The sequence below is a fragment of the Equus asinus genome, chromosome 4 (assembly GCF_041296235.1).
Source record: "Equus asinus isolate D_3611 breed Donkey chromosome 4, EquAss-T2T_v2, whole genome shotgun sequence".
Classification (NCBI taxonomy): Eukaryota; Metazoa; Chordata; class Mammalia; order Perissodactyla; family Equidae; genus Equus; species Equus asinus.
Genome location: NC_091793.1, coordinates 103,832,501 through 103,851,413, shown reverse-complemented (window position 1 = coordinate 103,851,413; position 18,913 = coordinate 103,832,501). Strand labels below are relative to the sequence as shown.

At 37.5% G+C, this 18,913-nt stretch overlaps 1 protein-coding gene across 11 annotated transcripts in view; it reads left to right on the top strand.

Annotated features, from left to right (window-relative positions):
• The window catches only part of FIGN (fidgetin, microtubule severing factor), a 126,674-nt gene that overhangs the window by 104,212 nt on the left and 3,549 nt on the right, over positions 1–18,913 (top strand). For 5 of the 11 annotated variants that reach the window (XM_044768806.2, XM_044768803.2, XM_070508002.1 and 2 more), the window contains 2 exons: positions 12,642–12,897; positions 13,431–18,913. The exon at positions 13,431–18,913 is cut by the window's right edge and continues 3,549 nt beyond it. In XM_044768806.2, coding sequence (XP_044624741.1) covers positions 12,795–12,897; positions 13,431–15,685 — 2,358 coding nt within the window. In that variant the 5' untranslated portion in view covers positions 12,642–12,794 and the 3' untranslated portion in view covers positions 15,686–18,913. Of the gene's footprint in view, positions 1–1,000; positions 1,134–12,641; positions 12,898–13,430 lie in introns of all 11 variants that reach the window. The other 6 variants (XM_014860252.3, XM_014860233.3, XM_070508003.1 and 3 more) reach the window with 2 other exon arrangements.

Sequence of the window (18,913 nt, the reverse complement as noted above, 5' to 3'; positions counted from 1 at the left end):
AAATAAATCCTCTCCTTAGAGGTATGTAACATGTTTTGCTCTTATCAATAAGAAGCCTGACTAACTCTCATGACCACCCTTAGTGCATATAAATAATATATATCCACAATACTGTCCTTTAATGTTAAGATCTTAGTAAATAGTGCTTAAAAAAGGAATAATCAAGGAGGAAAAGAGTATTCACATTTTTAAGAGCAATATCTAATGAAGCAATATAATTTTACTTATAGCTGCTATTAGGAAAGGCTAACATTTCTTCAAATATTCCTTTCAGAATGTCCATTTTTTTCCACGTTTTAGCCTAGTGACAGAAATGCAATTTTTCCTCTCAATGATTACAATATATTTATATCTTGGGTAACTTTTCATATGTAATCAAATGACAGGAAGACTTTTTTCTGAGGTATTGGGATGCTGATGAGGGAAGACTTGACAGCCAGCATCAATTATCAGTTATAAAATCCTTGCTTATCATTTGTTAACAAATCCTCAGTTGAAAAACCTTTTGAACAGCTTGGCACTAGCCTAAAATTTGCTTTACTATGAATATAATCCACCTCTAATAAAAGATGACTATATTTCCAAGTATATTTAAAATAGAAAAAAATAAGATTATTATAATAAATCTAACATCACAGCAACCAATTCATGGAGCTTAATTATGACACTACTAAATGTGAAAATCTATTCAGTGCTAGGAACACTTTTCACATTACATTCACGCTAAAGATTGGCTGTTAAGAGCTCATTACTGGTATTTTTCTAAAGAGTGGTTTATTAAACACAGTTACCTAATAAGCATCTTTGGTGGTGCAAATTGCTGAAAACAGTAATGAGTCTGATTAGACTTCATTTCAATTACGACAGCTTGTCTAGCAAAAAATAAAAAAGTAAAAAGAAATATATGTATAGATATATTTCCTTGATGCTTTGGCATCTGGCTACAAGACACTGCAGAGTTTAAAAAATAAAAAGCCACCTTTATATTTCCTTTCCACAGTTCACTAATGAAGAGAGAATTGTCCAAGTCATCATCCAATTTACACACTGGAAACCTGGATGGACAAAGTGGAGTCACAATTGTGTTTGCTTAAAAACAGCAAAGGCTGCCTTGACTAATATGTCTAAATAAGGTCACCTTTAGTTTCTCTCTGCTTTATTATTTCTTTTTTCCTTAGGAATATAAAGCTATAAATGAGGTGGAAACTTAAAAATGATTCATTCGTATTTGGCTTGTGGAGGTTATTCTCCAGATTAATAGGCTCACCTTTCAATTATGTTTTATCCATGGATCTTCTACTTAAAATCATAACAATACAGGCAGCTGTTGGACTATGCATGCTAATTACCAGACCGATATTTTTAAAAAATATATATGTGGGGAGGGGGAAAAAAATAAAAGAAACCAAGCTTTATGAATGTGCACTAAAATTTCAGAAAGTGTAAAGGAATGTTTGTTAGACACAAAACTTGATTTGATGTTTAAAAAAGTATGTTATTTAGCTGCATTTAGCAGCTAACCTCCTATTAAATTATGCCTGAATATTACTGCTCAAATTGAAAGAAAAAAATTATTAATGTAAAAAGCCTTTAAGTGATTAAGCTGTCACTGCTGTCATTCGGGTACTGTAGTAACATTTTAATGCTTCTGGGAGCTATGGCCACTATTTTATGCTATATTTTCTGAATAGATTCTTTTTTAAAGTATAATATCATTTAACACTGAACGGGAAAAAATAATTTCTAAGTAAAAGACGAAAACAGTGGCTGGATGTAGAAGCATAAGAAAAGGTGGGCACAATAAAACATTCTCACCTGAAAAACCTCACAAGCTGGCTGAGTGATCATGTCATTCCCTAAGACTGAAAGCCAAATTAAAACGAAATTATAGTACTCTCGTGGGCATTTGGATACTTTCAAAAGATTTACTTAAAAGGAGACTAGCTCCAGGTATGTCAATTCAGTGAGTAAGAATGTGCTTTTAGACCCACGGTTCATCATTAATTCTGTGAATTCTCTTTTCTGTTAAAAGTAAAAAAAACCTTTTGTATAGAAAAGACAAAAACGATTCTAAATTAGCAATTGGGGTGCTTTCCTAAGTAACCTGTTTATAACATAGTTTGATTATTTGCTTTTCAAGGTTTTTTGTAAGCATTTCATTTCAAATGATTCTGATAAGTGTGTTTCTTTTTGTATGCAATTGAGAAAATGTGTTGATATGTAATAAAATTATTAGGTTTCCTCTTTGAAGAAAACTTTATACACATAAACCCAGACCGCCTTGATATTGAGTACTCAATTAAGGAAAAGAGTGTTCCTAGTATGTTTTGGGATCATTAATAAAGCTTTTAAGTTTTATAAGTAGGGAAACTTTTTGAGGTATATAACTTGGTTCGAGCCACAAATAATAAGTATATAGCTAAAGAAAACCTCAAATAATGCTTACTTTTGATAAAAATATGTTGTGAACATGATAGTTAAATAATTTAGAATGTGCTTTGAGTTCTGATGTTATTAATAATAAAGCTAGTAAAGCAGATCATTTTTTAGGATAAAAGCAATTTTAAAAATCTCTTTTCCTTCTCTCTGTCATTTTTCTCCCATTTCCTCTGTCCTTTCTGCAGCCACAGACATAACACGTACATACACACATGCAGGCCCCTCGATTTGATTTTTCTGTGCAAGCTGCGTGTATTACCTGCAGGGTTCTGGTTTTCCTGTCGTTTAAGGACTTTGTGGAAATAGAATGCACATAATTTGAAGACACAGCAGAAAGATTTGACTTATTTACTCTTTTAACATAAACAACAAAAACTAGCAAATTTAGAATTAAGTTTCTTTCAAATTACCTGCTAATTTAAAAATGTGACTGGAAAAATCTCCCTTTTCCTTAAAATACTGGAGCGTATCCGTAACTAAGGAGGCCAATAAAATAGTTCATGAGCATCAATAAGGAGTATAAAATTATGGAATAGTTTAGACCATATGGAAGTAACATCCTTATAGCTTTTAACTCTACTGACAGTATTGAGAACAACTTTATTGGTAACTGCTATATTAGAGACAAAGTAAGCCATGTTTATTCACAACAGAAGAGAGTTGGATTGGAATTAATTGTAAAATTATAAGCAAAAGAAAGGGGATCTGTATTTCATGTGATCCATGTCACTAGTTCAAATATTTTATTCAATTCAGCCAAAGCCTAAACTTTTTTTTTTTAACAGAATGGCACTGTCTATCATAACAATAGATGAAATTGTGCAGTTAAATATTACAGAGAGAGCACAACCAAGATGGAATCTGAAGAAACAATTTCTTTACTGTGGTCCCTCTATTGTTAGCATTTCCCCAAGGATTAGGTTGTTGGGCACCCCCTCTGGGACAGGAAATGCCACTTTCTTTGAGGATCAGCTGATATCCTCTCTTCTGCTTCTGTCTCATTATGCAGCATTCTTTGTTTTTACAAATGGAAGAGCCAACAGCGCTAATGGCTGGACTGTCATTCACACTGCACTTTAACAATGTTCTGTTTATCTGGAAATTAGAGCATCCCAATGATAGGTGGTGCTCAGGTTTATTTCACCAGACCAGAGAATGGGGCTGGGCAGGGAGAATGGAGAAGTGAGGAAACTACTGTTGTTGCTAAGAGCTCTTCACTTTTAATCCTGGACTGTGTTGATTGTATTCTAAAGCAGTTTGTCATCATACATCATCTTATATGGAAGAAACAACACTAAACTTACCAAAACTCATTTCATATGTAGCTTTTTCTACTGCCTTCAGATCAAAGTTATTTTCTTCAGCCCGGACTAAATTATACACAGGTCCCAGGAGTGAAGGACACTGAATTAATGCACTATGTCACCCAGCCCTGACTATAGAATATTTTTATCAAAGTCCAAGACACTATTTTGCTATTGCATTAAAAATTAATGCACGAATTTCCAAAAAGAGAAAAATGCATAAATAACCTAAACAAATTTTGTCTGGGCTTTGCACATTTTACAGTCACCTTAAGCAAAGAGTTTTTAAGGAGAATGGTTGAAGAGTTGTATACTTATATGTAAATAATATTCTTACTCCTTTGTCTAATTATATGAAAGAACCTTCAATCTTAAATAAGCAGCCTTAATTATCTATTTTGTTTTATGTAAACTGTCTTTTTAGAGTAAGGTTCCAGAGGAACACAGAAAAGAGGATGAATGCAGATTCCATCTCACACAGGTCGTGGGGCTTGGGAGATTCTGAATTTGTTTATTGACCCTTGTCAGCATGGTGTTTTGGGCAAAAATGAATATAGTTAAGTTTAAATATAACTAAATTGAGCTTTGCATTTATATACTTGAAATAGAATACACACAAACAAATAACTACTTACAAATAGCTATATGTACACCTAATGATTAACATAACATTTTAGGATTGTGACCGAGGAAATTAACCAGCCGTGTCATAATTCAAGGTTGGTACCATGCCCGGCTTGTGTTAATTAAAAGTGCAAATTTATTTTATGTGGCACAACAGAGTCTTGAGAATCAGTTGGAATAACCTCAGACTTTTAGGATGATGGTAATTTCATCTCAGCAGTCTTTTTTAAAAATAAAGATTCAAAACACATAGAAAATGCACAATACTTTCAGCATTCGATTTCTCTTTCTGGATCAGTCATACAGGCCGGATACTATGAATCTAGCATGGGGCTCCAGGTTGTGTTAACCCCATTTATCCCTGCACGCTACAGCTCACCTGTTATTTACACACATAAGAGGGTTGATACTGCAGAACAAGGGGAGTGCTCTGTTGTGACACAGAACATACATATTCATTAGCCCTGGCAGTCCCTATGGATAGATGTGGTATGTCCTGTTGATCTTTGTATCACAAAAAGAACTGGGGGGAAGGGTAGGTGGCCTTAATGGATTGAAAACATATATGGAAAAGGGGAAGAGAGGGCCTGAGAAACGAAAGGCGGTAAAGTAACAACCTGAAAGGTTAACTACAAAGCACTATTTAAACTGATTATAAACTGTCTAAAATCATTCACAGAGGTAGAATAAACAAAGTAACATTTGATTTAACATGGGTAAATCAGTCCTCTTACCTCCTAACCCTCAAACTCTTTCCTTTGCAGTAGTTGATGACACCTAACACTAAATACTAAGATTCAGAGTATGAGTCATTTCTGTATTTTTAATTCCATGTATATGCATGTATTCTTTTGAATTAATTATGGTAGGATATACACAGACTTTTGGACACTGTTTTTTACTTGATTTAGATTATTATTTAAAAATTTTTACATGTAAACTTTTGTAAAGCCATAAGAAAAGAAAAACCATAAATCTAAATTATAATTTTAAAATAGATGGATTTTCTCTGAACATGATTATATGTTCACTTGAATACTTTAAGTACTGGAAATTTTAGGACCCCCACAGGGAAAAATAAGTGTCTATTTGAATTATGACTATGATTTCCTAGGTTGCTTTAAGTGATAGGCTGACCATCCTGATCATATATTGGATATAAGTTCAGTGGACTAAAAGGGATATTTCTTTCATCAGTGTAATTTGTTTTGCCTAAGTGCTTCTGCATTCAGCCTCATAAATGCAAGTCATCCTCTTCTAGATGTGTTGCATGTTAAAAATGATGGCCCATCAGACCCATGCATACCAAGATTCATCCTCAGTATGAAATATTGGGAAAATAGTCATTTCTATATTTGGTCACGTTTTGATGAGTAAATATTTTGTTGCTATGAATAAAATTTAATGCATTTTAGGGAAACTGATTCAGATCATAAGCTACCCACAAATGTAATTGCAGGAGAGTTTATATCCTGTCCTTCTAGTCCGAGACCTAGTGCTGGTAAAATTGAGTACAGGCTTTTACTGCACCCACAATGATGACGTATAAGACAAGATCAGTTGTTTACCCAGACATCAGCCCCCCAATAACTTTCTATACGATCTAAGAAGCATAACTTTGAAGTAACTTAAACAATCTCTCAAAAGATGTCCTAAAACTCGTGATTGACTAATAGGAGATGATTTGCTATTATAAATGAAGTTTTGGTTTGTGGTATCAGAACCTATGGCATATTCAAAGGAGCATGTTAGGAATGGTGGAGATTGACATATGGGAAATAGCTAGGAAAAATATCTGATAAATCAAAGGGGGAAACATAGAAACGACAGCAATCTGGAAACTAGTTTTTTTAAGAAATCATTATTCATCATTCTACGTGGTTGTGCTAATGACACTCAATCAACAAGAAAAATATCAATCATTTTCCCTGTGCTCTGATTAAGAGGGCAGGAATGCACATAATAAATAGTATTTGGAAAAATTTTCTTCTAAATGGACTACTTTTTTTTTTAAAAGTTTAGAGTACTATACTTGCTAGTTTTCAAGAAAATGTACTTAAGTGAAAAAACTAGAGCTTGAAGCTTCAGAGTGAAGTCATAAATTCAATTGCTGACATGACCAGTAGGTACCATAAAAATACCTGAGGTTGGAATAGTGAGTGGGGCACCATGACAAAGTGGGCATGCCGTGTCCAGAGGGAGCAGCTGGTCCTCAGATTCAGCCAACTGTTGGCAGGCAAGAATGAAGTCTAATATTGTAAGATCATTCAGCTTATCTTGAAAAGATGGGAAATATGGAAATATAGATTATTTTCTATAAAGCTGACTGATTTTTAAAACCCTGTGCTGGCTGAACAAAACATGGGTACAGGCTGTATGTGGCCCTCAGGCTGGCAGGTGGCAATTTCTCTATATGAGAGGGTGAGGTATTTGAACTATATTTACTAAGGACCATTTAGCCAGAAATGCCTTCATGATTGTTAAAAAGGAGTGCTTTATGCAAATGAGGTGGAATGGGGGAAGGGAGTAATTTGCTGCAAAATGTATTATAATTTGGCATCTTGAGGTGTGAAAGTGTGATTTAAAGAGAAAAATCATTTGACAGTATTGCTATATAATTAGAATATCTTATTTTGAGACTGAGGGTTTTGAGATCATTCTTAACTGGTTTTAAACCTCTAAGTACTTTGTTTCTTGGTGGTGGTCTCTACAGTATTAGGTCACAAATAACATTAACATATATAAAATACTATGAAAACATTTTGAATTTTTGAAACCTTTTTGATTAAGGAGATCATGCTCCATGTTTTGCTGAGTATGAAAGAATTTCTATACCTTTCTTATAACCAGCATTCCCTCTGGAAAATTTCCTTTTCAGTAGCTGTCCTGAGGTTGAAGGAAAAATGATTTATAAATTCTAGGAGTGACTTTACTTTTTTTCTGTCTAGTCAGTTTTGTTTTGTGTTTAATGCATCTCTGGCTTTTTCAAAATAAAAGAATAATAAATATTTCGGTAGCAGTTCATACTTGGAAAATATTTTCACATTTACCGTTACATTAGGTAATTTTAATAACAATCCAGTAAATGATACCCTTTTTGTACACATTTTATAGCTGAGAAAAGTGAGTATGATGTGGTTAAGTGACTTCACCAATATTAGAACAAATAAGTGAAGGCATGAGCCAAACCACTTGCTCTGATTCTCAAGCCTGGCATATTTACTCTTCAAACAGAATTCTAGAACCTTCTTTATTCTTTCCCCCAGTCCCTTTCTATCCCAACAATCTAGCAATGCCTCTCAATAAGACACTGTGTTTGATGAAATATTCAACCCATTGGACACCATGGTAAGTGAAGTCCTAAACTCTAACCGAGGCTACCTGGATTGGGGACTGAGTCACTGTAAAGTTCCCTTCATCTCTAAAATCAAAGAGTCTAATTTTAGAGAATTTAGAATGTGAAACAATAGAGAAGACAGAGCTGGAAACATTTCATCACCTGGTAAACAGATTCCCTTGGCTTAACTTCTTAGAACTGAACCACCAGACTTTACACATAGTGGGCCCTCAATTTGTTGACTAAATAAAATGAACAGTCCCTACATCATATTCAGCTTATAAAGGATTTCTACTTTGGGTGTTCTAAAGATGGAAGCAAATTAAATAAAGAGAACATGTAATTTATGTGCTGCTTCCTCTCGCTTTGCCCCTGCCGTTACATTTAGATATGACATCACACATAGGCTAGGAATTATCAGGAAGTGCACTGAGGAAGGTTTCAGATGAAGTGAATTAGTCCAAGTAGTACCAGGTACTGCTAGGTACTGTTGGCCTCTTGGCTGATGAGGGTGGGTACACAACAGGAGACTGCTGCCTAGCCCGCGCCAACATTTCATTTGGTCCTCACTCCCCTTGAAGAATATGGATAAGCAGATATTGCAGAGGGCCAGTTTGTAGTCCCAGGATGTTTGCAGGCCCTCCCTCCGAAGGTTCCTCACCGCAGAAACCTATATTTTTAGCCAATGGATCTGCTACCCTCTACTTGAAATTTTGACTGCTCTATGTGTTGGTTCTGCCATTTCCTACCTAGGACATGATGAATCTGCGGCATTATTAGGCTGAGCGGGCTGTAAACTAATATAATTACTCTGTTGTATTTACCCCAGTAGTGACTGTTTTCTAGAAAGAACTTTGGTAAATATGGTATCAGAGTTTTTAAAAAATAAGAATGAAAAGTTTAGAGGTACAACAGCCCAAAAGAGTGTAAGAGGTGTAGTGATGTGCGCAGGCTTGTGTGAGTGCCGTGCGGCTATCCCACAGCAAGCAAGCCCGCCGTGCCTGCAGGTGTTTGCCTCAGGTCTCTGCCCTGAGGAAGTCTGAAAAAACCTACAAATGAAGGCAGAGTCCCTAGCAGCCAGAATTACCCTATGGGAACCTCGGAGAGAGCAGTTTTTTTAGACCTGATGAACTGCTGAATCGCACACGTGTGTTGGGGTGCCGGTGGGGGTGGGGTAGTGAGTGCCTTAGATTAATATTTCCAGGAATGTGGGTGAAAATAGACTCTAGAAGGCTTAGTCTTTTATTTCCAATTTCCTCCCATTCTGAAAGTTGTTTTCCTATCCTTCACTTTTCTATAGAACAGTTTCTTTATCATTTGGAAGCTGTGCCAGAACTTTGAAGGATGCCACAGTTGTTTTGTTTCAAAATAGTTAAAGAGCAAAATGGAGGAAGTAAAGCAATAAGGCAGCAACTGTTTAGTAACTAAACCTAAGTTATAAAATGGTCAGTAATGATGAGAATGGAAAATGTTATCCAAACTGTCCAGTTTTATGGGAACTATAGACTTGTTTATTTGCATATACATAAATTCAGCCCATAACAATAAAACAGCACAATGCTCAGGGTTTTTACTGTGATATCTGTCATTCTTGTGTGACACTTAGGTTAAATTGTCTTAAAAGCAATTTTGTATTAAATTACGTATTTTAAAAACAACCACATTGCATTGTGAAATTTGCCAGCCATATTAAGAATTTTCTGATGCTTTCAAAAATAAAAATTGGCATTTTGGAACAATTCTTCAGTTATCTTTAAAAACTATTTTTCTTACTTTCCACTGTTTTCTGAATTTTTATTGAACTTATTTAAAATATTTCTAAACAGCAGTGGGGTTATGTTTCTAATACCGTTAAAATAGTATTGTTTCTGAGGTTTTTCTCTTCGTATTCCAAAGAGAAACCATATAAAAGCTGTTTTTAAAACCCACCTTCTTATTTGGGTTCTGAGTTGAGTGACACACATATGCTGCTTCTTACAGCAATTCAGTCAAATGGAACAGGATTTTTTATTCAAAGAACATTTGGCTCTACGTTTTTCTTCCGCTTCACATCAGAAATATCACCACCAATAAACAAAACAATAATAACACCACCACAAACAACTTTGGTTCTACTTCCAATTATTTTTAAAATTCAAGAAACTGATGAAAAAGCTCTTAGCGCTCCCAAGGCCAGGACAATCTCCTGATCACTGGCTTCTTCAGCTCCTACTAAAATTAAGAACGAGCTTATGGTTAACTATTAACTTACACTAGCAAATAATGATTTTAAAGCACTGGATAAATACTTGTTTTTGAGGGGATGTGAATAATTCTGTTCCCTTAATGTTATTTAATCAAAGCTCAATCTTCCCTTTTGCAGCCCTGCTAAGATTATTGTTATTTAGTATGCATCAGTAAATAAACTTTCAATTATCTTGGTAAGCCCATCCAAAAATAGCATGAGAATCAAAAGGCAATGGTGTATCCAGTAATTGTTCCAAATAAATAATTTTAATAATTTCAGATGAACTAGAAATCTTTTGAAATTTACATAGCTTTGTTAGAGCTAAACTATGCAGAAATACCCAGTGAAAATGGCCAACTTATTTTATTTAAACTTTATATTCCTGTCTTTTACAATGATTATAACTTACTAAAATCATTTTTTGCATATTTTTTACAAATGATTAATTTATAAGAAAAATTTTAAGCCAATACAGGTGGAAGGTTGCCCTTTTTTTGTTTTTTAAATAATTATCTAAATCTAAAGCAGTTTTGGGTTTTTTTAGTGGGCATTTTTTTTAAATCGTATTTATTATTTATGTTTGTTAACTAATGCCAATAATGGCTTAGCTCAGCTAACTGAAAGGAAGCCATGCCCTTTAACGAGTGTGTGTGTGTGTGTTGTGTTGTATTTGTGGTAAATTCCATTGCCTGTGACGCCTAAATTATTTCCTGAGACCCTGTTTCAAGACATTTATTCACATGTTTCTTCTGTATCAATCTAATCAAATTCCTACTTATAGCATATGGGTGTTCTTATTTCCTCAACTCTGTATTTTTGATAATCTTTTAAAGAAAAAAATCCTAATAGAAATTCCCTGGAAATGATTTACAGGACTGATGAATTTGTAGGTCTTTTAGACAGTTCTACATTGCAGTAACATTAATATTCTCCCCTTTTTATAAGGCTTGAAATAAATCCCATGACACCAGAAGAATTTAGATACTGATTACTTGCGATTGGTTCCTGGTGATTTGCTCTTAATAATTTCCAGTTGAATTTAATGAAAGTATGATTCCTGAAATACTGCTTCATTAAAATTGCATCTTTTCCCCTTTAAGTGTGGTTTCGGTCATTTCACCCATTTTGTGGTGTGTTTTCCTCCCCCTTAAAAAGTGATGATTGAGAAAGCAGAAACAATTAAGAATATCACTCTAGTTCTTCCTAGAACTCAGCCCTGGAGTTTCTCTGAGTGAAATGATGCAAGCTGCACTTCATCAGGATTTTACAATATATTTTATTTTCCAATTGATCAGATTATTTTAAAAAATAGAGTTTTAAAAGGGAAAAATATGAAGATTTGGGAAGAGTGAGGGAAAGGAAAGTGAAGAATTGTTGCATATACAAGAGAAGTAAGGTTAGTATTTTTACTAAATATATATATGTATGCCTGATTATGTTATACTGTGAAGCATTCAGACTTAATTTAACTGAGATGGTGATTTGCAAATGAATATCTACATGGATCCTTTTAAAAAATCCAAATGCAAATGAGTACAACTGCAGTAAAATATATTTGCAAATGAATCCTGTTGCTTTATTCATTTATTGTGTAATTACTGCAATCCTTCCCACCTTGTTTTCAGTATTTCTTAATCATTAAGTCGGAAGCATGACAGCAGTGCCAGCCCTGGCATGATTCTCTTTGACTAAAACCTTGTAAATTAACACAATTAGCACAGCATCATCCTGCTAATTAACTTCCAGTGTCTGGTGCAGTGGTTTTGCAAACAAGGAAGAGGGAGTCAGAAGGGAATCAACATGCCATTCTGTTACCAAACTCTGTGCTATGTTCAGTTTAGCTCAGTAAGTCAAAGCTGGCCATGTCAGAAGCCAGAGTCAGGCAATGAAGAGCTAAAGGGGGTGGAGGAGGAGAGCAGAAGGGGGTAGGAGCTGTCAAAATAGACTGCAGTAATTCAGAAGGGAGCTGATGCCACAGATGCTTCATTTAGACCAGGCCTCTTTCTTATCAAGGAATCTCTGCCAGAGGGCACAAGACAGTTTGCAAAATTCACTTTGGGTAATACAAAGGAGATTAAGGAGTCCTGCTTAATATAGCTGTACCAGAGTAGGAAGTGTGCGAACCAAGCAGAGATTAGAATGGGATGAGCCAGCACCAGGAAATAGAACAGGTTTCCAGTGCTCCTCTGTAACTAACTATACATGAGTCCTCCAGGGTACGTTATAAATCCCTTTGGGGACTGCTTCCCGAATCTGTGAGATAAGGTAATTTCTAAGGTGTCCTTAAGCTGTAAAATTCAAATGATTCTCTGATTCTAACTGCTCAGTCTTTTCTGTTAAATGAGTAACTCTTCTTGTTTTATAGTTTGCACATAGTCACCTTGCTTCAATTAGTAATCAATTAGTAAAAGCAGATGATAGAATTACCCGTAGCGTCTCGATATCTGGTTGTACTCTCCCGAGTTTGTGCCACACACTGAAAGAGTTAGAATCCAGATTCTCTCTCTGTTCTTATCTTCCCTCTCACCTCTGTTTCCTTCCTTCCTTCCTTCCTCTCATTCTCTCTCTTTCTCTCTCTCCATGTGTGTGTGCAGTCTCCCCTCTTAGTACCTTGGAGGCTGTAAGGCAGAGGGAAGGATTATAAGAGGAGGGAGAACGCTAGCTAGAAGACCGACAGACAAGTGATGCTTGTTTTTTTTTTTTTTTTCAGAGACTCAACAACAGAAGTGAGAGGCAGAGAGGAACCAGTTGTAATTCATACCGAGTTGTAGGCTTTGTGCGATGAAAGCGATGGAGCGCTGCCTGCGAGATTGCTTTGCTGCACTCCACGAAGCAGATTTGAAACTGTCGTGGACCACTTTAGATGAGAGTTGGATTATGGAATGACCTGCTATGTCTGTGTCATATTGTTCTGCGCAGGGAGCATTATACTGTGCTAACTAGGTGTTCAGTACCAAATAAGAGAGGTATCCTAGATGTGATCTGTCAGCTGTGTCTCATTTTTATATTGGTTAAAATATAAAACAGAAACTGTGAAGGGAAGAGACAGAATAGCTAGATAGTGCACATGTTAATGCTATCATGTGCTAGGTATTTAAAATGTGTGCATAGTCTACTGTAAGAACTGTGATTGAATTCTAATTTGACAGGAATGTGTGTGTACATATATATATGCGTGTTTCCGTGTGTGGGTAGCAAGTAACTTGATAGGCTTAACAGAAATAGATTTGCTTATTACTTAAAAATGAGAAAAATTTTAGGTCCTCTATAGAGTTTGCGTTTAAATTCAGTTTACTTTTTATACAGGGCTGAAATTCAGTCCATTTTAAAGTGGACATATTGTACAGATCATATTAGGCATTATAAATTGTGGAAATCCTTTATAATGTTGATTTATTAATGAAAAATAATAGGTAACAAAAGAAGTTGGGGGTAAAAGCTTGTAACAGTTCTGATGAGTATCTAAGTAAATTAACTTTTTTTCCCCCCAAATCTGTAGGCTTGAAGATGCAGTGGACGCCAGAGCATGCCCAGTGGCCAGAACAGCACTTTGACATCACCTCAACCACGCGGTCTCCTGCCCACAAAGTGGAAGCCTACAGAGGTCATTTGCAGCGCACTTATCAGTACGCCTGGGCGAACGATGACATATCTGCGCTGACTGCATCCAACCTACTAAAAAAATATGCAGAGAAGTATTCTGGCATTTTGGAAGGCCCTGTGGACCGACCTGTACTCAGCAACTACTCAGATGCACCATCAGGACTAGTGAACGGTCGGAAAAATGAAAGCGAACCCTGGCAGCCTTCCTTGAATTCAGAAGCTGTTTATCCTATGAACTGTGTTCCGGATGTTATCACTGCCAGCAAAGCTGGAGTCAGTTCAGCCCTCCCTCCAGCAGATGTCTCTGCAAGTATAGGGAGCTCTCCTGGGGTGGCCAGCAACCTGACAGAACCTAGTTATTCAAGTAGTACCTGTGGAAGCCACACTGTACCTAGTCTTCATGCAGGGCTCCCGTCTCAGGAATATGCCCCAGGATACAACGGCTCATATCTGCATTCTACTTACAGTAGTCAGCCAGCACCTGCACTTCCTTCACCTCATCCATCCCCTTTGCATAGCTCTGGGCTCCTCCAGCCGCCACCACCACCTCCTCCGCCACCAGCCCTGGTCCCAGGCTACAATGGGACTTCTAACCTCTCCAGTTACAGCTATCCCTCTGCTAGCTATCCTCCTCAGACTGCTGTGGGATCTGGGTACAGCCCTGGGGGGGCACCCCCTCCTCCTTCAGCATACCTGCCTTCAGGAATTCCTGCTCCTACCCCCTTGCCCCCCACCACTGTTCCTGGCTACACCTACCAGGGTCATGGTTTGACACCTATTGCACCCTCGGCTCTGACCAACAGTTCAGCAAGTTCTCTCAAAAGGAAAGCTTTCTATATGGCAGGGCAAGGAGATATGGACTCCAGTTATGGAAATTACAGCTATGGCCAACAGAGATCTACACAGAGTCCTATGTACAGAATGCCCGACAACAGCATTTCAAACTCAAATCGGGGGAATGGCTTTGACAGAAGTGCTGAAACATCATCCTTAGCATTTAAGCCAACGAAGCAGCTAATGTCCTCTGAACAGCAAAGGAAATTTAGCAGCCAGTCCAGTAGGGCTCTGACCCCTCCTTCCTACAGTACTGCTAAAAATTCATTGGGATCAAGATCCAGTGAATCCTTTGGGAAGTACACATCGCCAGTAATGAGTGAGCATGGGGATGAGCACAGGCAGCTCCTCTCTCACCCAATGCAAGGCCCTGGACTCCGTGCAGCTACCTCATCCAACCACTCTGTGGACGAGCAACTGAAGAACACTGACACGCACCTCATCGACCTGGTAACCAATGAGATTATCACCCAAGGACCGCCAGTGGACTGGAATGACATTGCTGGTCTCGACCTGGTAAAGGCTGTCATTAAAGAGGAGGTTTTATGGCCAGTGTTGAGGTCAGATGCATTCAGTGGACTAACGGCCTTACCTCGGAGCATCCTTTTATTTGGACCTCGGGGAACAGGCAAAACATTATTGGGCAGATGCATAGCGAGTCAGCTAGGGGCCACATTTTTCAAAATCGCCGGTTCTGGGCTAGTCGCCAAGTGGTTAGGAGAAGCAGAGAAGATTATCCATGCCTCTTTTCTTGTGGCCAGGTGTCGCCAGCCCTCGGTGATTTTTGTCAGTGACATTGACATGCTTCTCTCCTCTCAAGTGAGTGAGGAACACAGTCCAGTCAGTCGGATGAGAACCGAATTTCTGATGCAGCTGGACACTGTACTAACTTCGGCTGAGGACCAAATTGTAGTAATTTGTGCCACCAGTAAACCAGAAGAAATAGATGAATCTCTTCGGAGGTACTTCATGAAACGACTTTTAATTCCACTTCCTGACAGCACAGCGAGGCACCAGATAATAGTACAACTGCTCTCACAGCACAATTACTGTCTCAATGACAAGGAGTTTGCACTGCTCGTCCAGCGCACAGAAGGCTTTTCTGGAGTAGACGTGGCTCATTTGTGTCAGGAAGCGGCAGTGGGCCCCCTCCATGCCATGCCAGCCACAGACCTTTCAGCCATTATGCCCAGCCAGTTGAGACCCGTTACATATCAAGACTTTGAAAATGCTTTCTGCAAGATTCAGCCTAGCATATCTCAAAAAGAGCTTGATATGTATGTTGAATGGAACAAAATGTTTGGTTGCAGTCAGTGATAACTTCTTTAAAAAAAAAAAAGTGATGAATGTTGGCACACACACATAAAACCTGCTACATAGGGTAGAGAGCCCTTTCCAGTAGTGTTTAAATCACAAAGGGTACTGGGGAAGATGACGATTAAGTTGCATCTTTAGAGTCCGGGTAAATTTGGAGGAAAAATGCATCAAATGAGAGCTTCTGATTTGAAAGCCCCAGATGACAGAAAGCATCTGTTGATGCTCAGTACGGTTCAAGCTAGACAACACTCACCAAGGAGCAAGGTGCAAGTGTGTTGATTTCAGAAGGACATGAACCTCGTGTGTTGATTCCATTCTGCTGTTCTCGAGATTTAGTTGCTGTCAAGTGCCTGGAGTGGTGCTTTATTTTTTTGTTTGCCTCACAATTACATTGGTGGCATGTGCTAATATAAAGAGCTTTAACTTCAAACATTATTGGACTAAAGAGATGAACGGTTGTGTTACGACAGAAAACCAGATTTTTGCCATTTTAAGAGCAACAGTATTCCTCAATCCTGTCTGTTCTGCAGTATTAAACTAAGAACAGGTAAAACAGGGTAACGGTAATCTGGACCTTAATTTCTGCAGTTCATTTCTTTTAATGTTCTTGTCTGCAAAAACTCAGGAAAGCGATTGTGATTTGTACAGTACCTCAAAGGAATGTGTTGAAAGCACTATGTACTGCTGAGAGTAATGGGACAGGCTTCAATGTTACTTTATATGAAAATGTATGTTTACCTCAACAATTGGAAAATAGCAAGGAAAATTACTTTGAATGTATCCAGAAAAATACTGACATGTGATACAACTGAATATTTACAATTTAAAGTAGAAATGGAAGGATTTAAAAAAAAGGAAAGGTTCTTTTACTAATGATGGGGAATTAACCAGAGCAGAGTAATTCTTTATGTCAGTAACTGCAAGAGTTCTTCGTACATTGCTCCTTGATAATGAAGTGAAAATGTTTTTAAAAGGTACACTGGTTAATGGAAAGCTACTTATTCCGTTTGAGTTAGCGTCTAGAACAGTCAGCCACAAGACCTGTCTGGGACCCTGAAAGTCACAGCACCTACAATCTAGGACTGCCTGTTACGGTGCAGGTGGGAGTGGTGGTGGTGGTGGTTTGCAAGTTCTCTCTTAAAACTGCTGGGAATGGTGTCATTCTATTCACTAATCTAGCTTATAGGCTTGCCGTGCTGTTTGATAGAATGCAGAAGATAGCAACCAAAACAAGCAAACAAGCAAATAAATACAAAAAACAACCAACCAACTTATATATATCCACAAAGAACGTCTATATCCCCTCTCCTTCTTTCTGACTCCTCTCTTGTCAGTGCAATTTTGCTTCTCATTTTGCAATCTTCTGGACTGTAGTGCTCCCGCATTCATTTCTACCTCAGTTTTGTTACATTTCTCTCAGAAAGTAAAGCAGAAACTTGGAAGTGGACGTGCATATGCGCGCGCACACACACACACACAAAATATAGTGTGCCAAACATGATACTTTGGTTTCTTCCGTCTTTTCCCATAAATCTAGTTTCTGACAACATCAGTCTTCATGCTTACTTCCACCTGAGTCCACTCCCACCCTAAGAGCATATATGGCATTTTTCTTAATTTCCCATTCCTTTCCTGCTCCCCACCAAGTTGTTCTTTGTATCCTTTAATGCTTTCTGTGCAACTTTTCATTGATAGCTGATTGATGATCGGCAATGCCTCTGAACAGACACAGTGTAGGCTGGAGCTTTCCAAAGCCGCTGCCCGTGCGTAAGCAGAACAGCCTGGCCTTTTTGAATGTATTCTTCCTTTTTTTTTCCTTCCTTTTTTTAGTTGAAAGATGCAGTAACAAAACTGTTGCAGAGCACTGGCATTTTATGTATTCAAAAAGTGATGTACGTTTTTAAAAATTTTAAATAAATGCAATGAGAAGCCCCAAGAAAGGTCTTTCTGTTATTGTTTTTTTCCTTCAAAAATTTTTACCGATTTCATCCACAATGTCAAATTCTCTGAAATATAACATAGAGAAAGCTAATGAAGGACTTCATGATATTTCTGAAATTTTATGATGTTGGATCATTACCCCCCTTTTTTCTTACTTTTTATGTTGCTAAAAACTGAGCAAATGAAGCAGAATTTAATTTACTATGATATTCTATCAATTAAAACTGTGCTTACATATAAATATTCCAAATTAAAAAGCAGTGCCTTTCATTAAGGATACAAAAAATAATATTTAAGTATGTCCTTTGCTTTTCGCAAGTGAATAAATGCTACAATCGTGTTTTGACTCTACCCTGCACATCCCTTATTGTAAAGAAATTCTAATACCCCCATTAACTTGTAGGTTCGTATCGATCTCACTGACAAGTTTACTTTTGCACAGTGCTGACCTATTTTCTGTCTTGTAGACATTACATTTTATTTCCGCCAACATGCTGTGTTCACTTGAAAGCAACTGGCAAGTTTTGATAAACCCAGTCTTATTTAGACAACTTTGGAAAATCCAATATTGACCCACATTTTTTGTGGCTGGTAAGAGTTAATGCCAAATATATGACTGCGCTATTGTGTTTTACACTCACATATAAAACTGAAAAGAAAGTCATACAGATTGGCTTTTAGCTTTAAATGACTTAAAAATTACTTTGAGATATGAGTGGTCAAAAATCCATGTATTTAGGCAGAAGCTGAAGTTGTGTGTGAATTTCGTTTAGGCTCACAAATTCTAGGATTTGATCTCTTAGGAAATTGGGCATGCTGAAGAAATGAAGATCTGTTGGGGGAGATAAGGCGGACCTTTGAGTAGATAGTGCTCTCCTGTGATTCTTTGATTCTGCATGGCAGCATTATGAGCTCTTCTATGGACTAGCTTAATAATGAGCTCTTTTCTGACCATCCCTTCTGGAGCTTGGGGTGGGGGTGGGGCACCACATCCTGAGAAGTGAATGTGTACAATCAGTGAGAGTACAACCGAGTAATCGGGCTTCATACTCTTGGCCTCATTTTGACTGCTAAGAATTTGGAGAAGGCTACTAATGAAGGTAAGGTAATGAGCCAGTCCAAATCCCTTGCCGTCTGGCCAGGGGATTTGAGCCAGTCCACTTAACAGCCCCTAATTCGCTTCTCACAACTGCAATAACATTTCCAACAGGGACAAAAAGGAAGTGAAGTAAACTACTTCAGTAGAAGGATCAATAGAAATTCAGGAGGTAGTTCATAATGACCTTA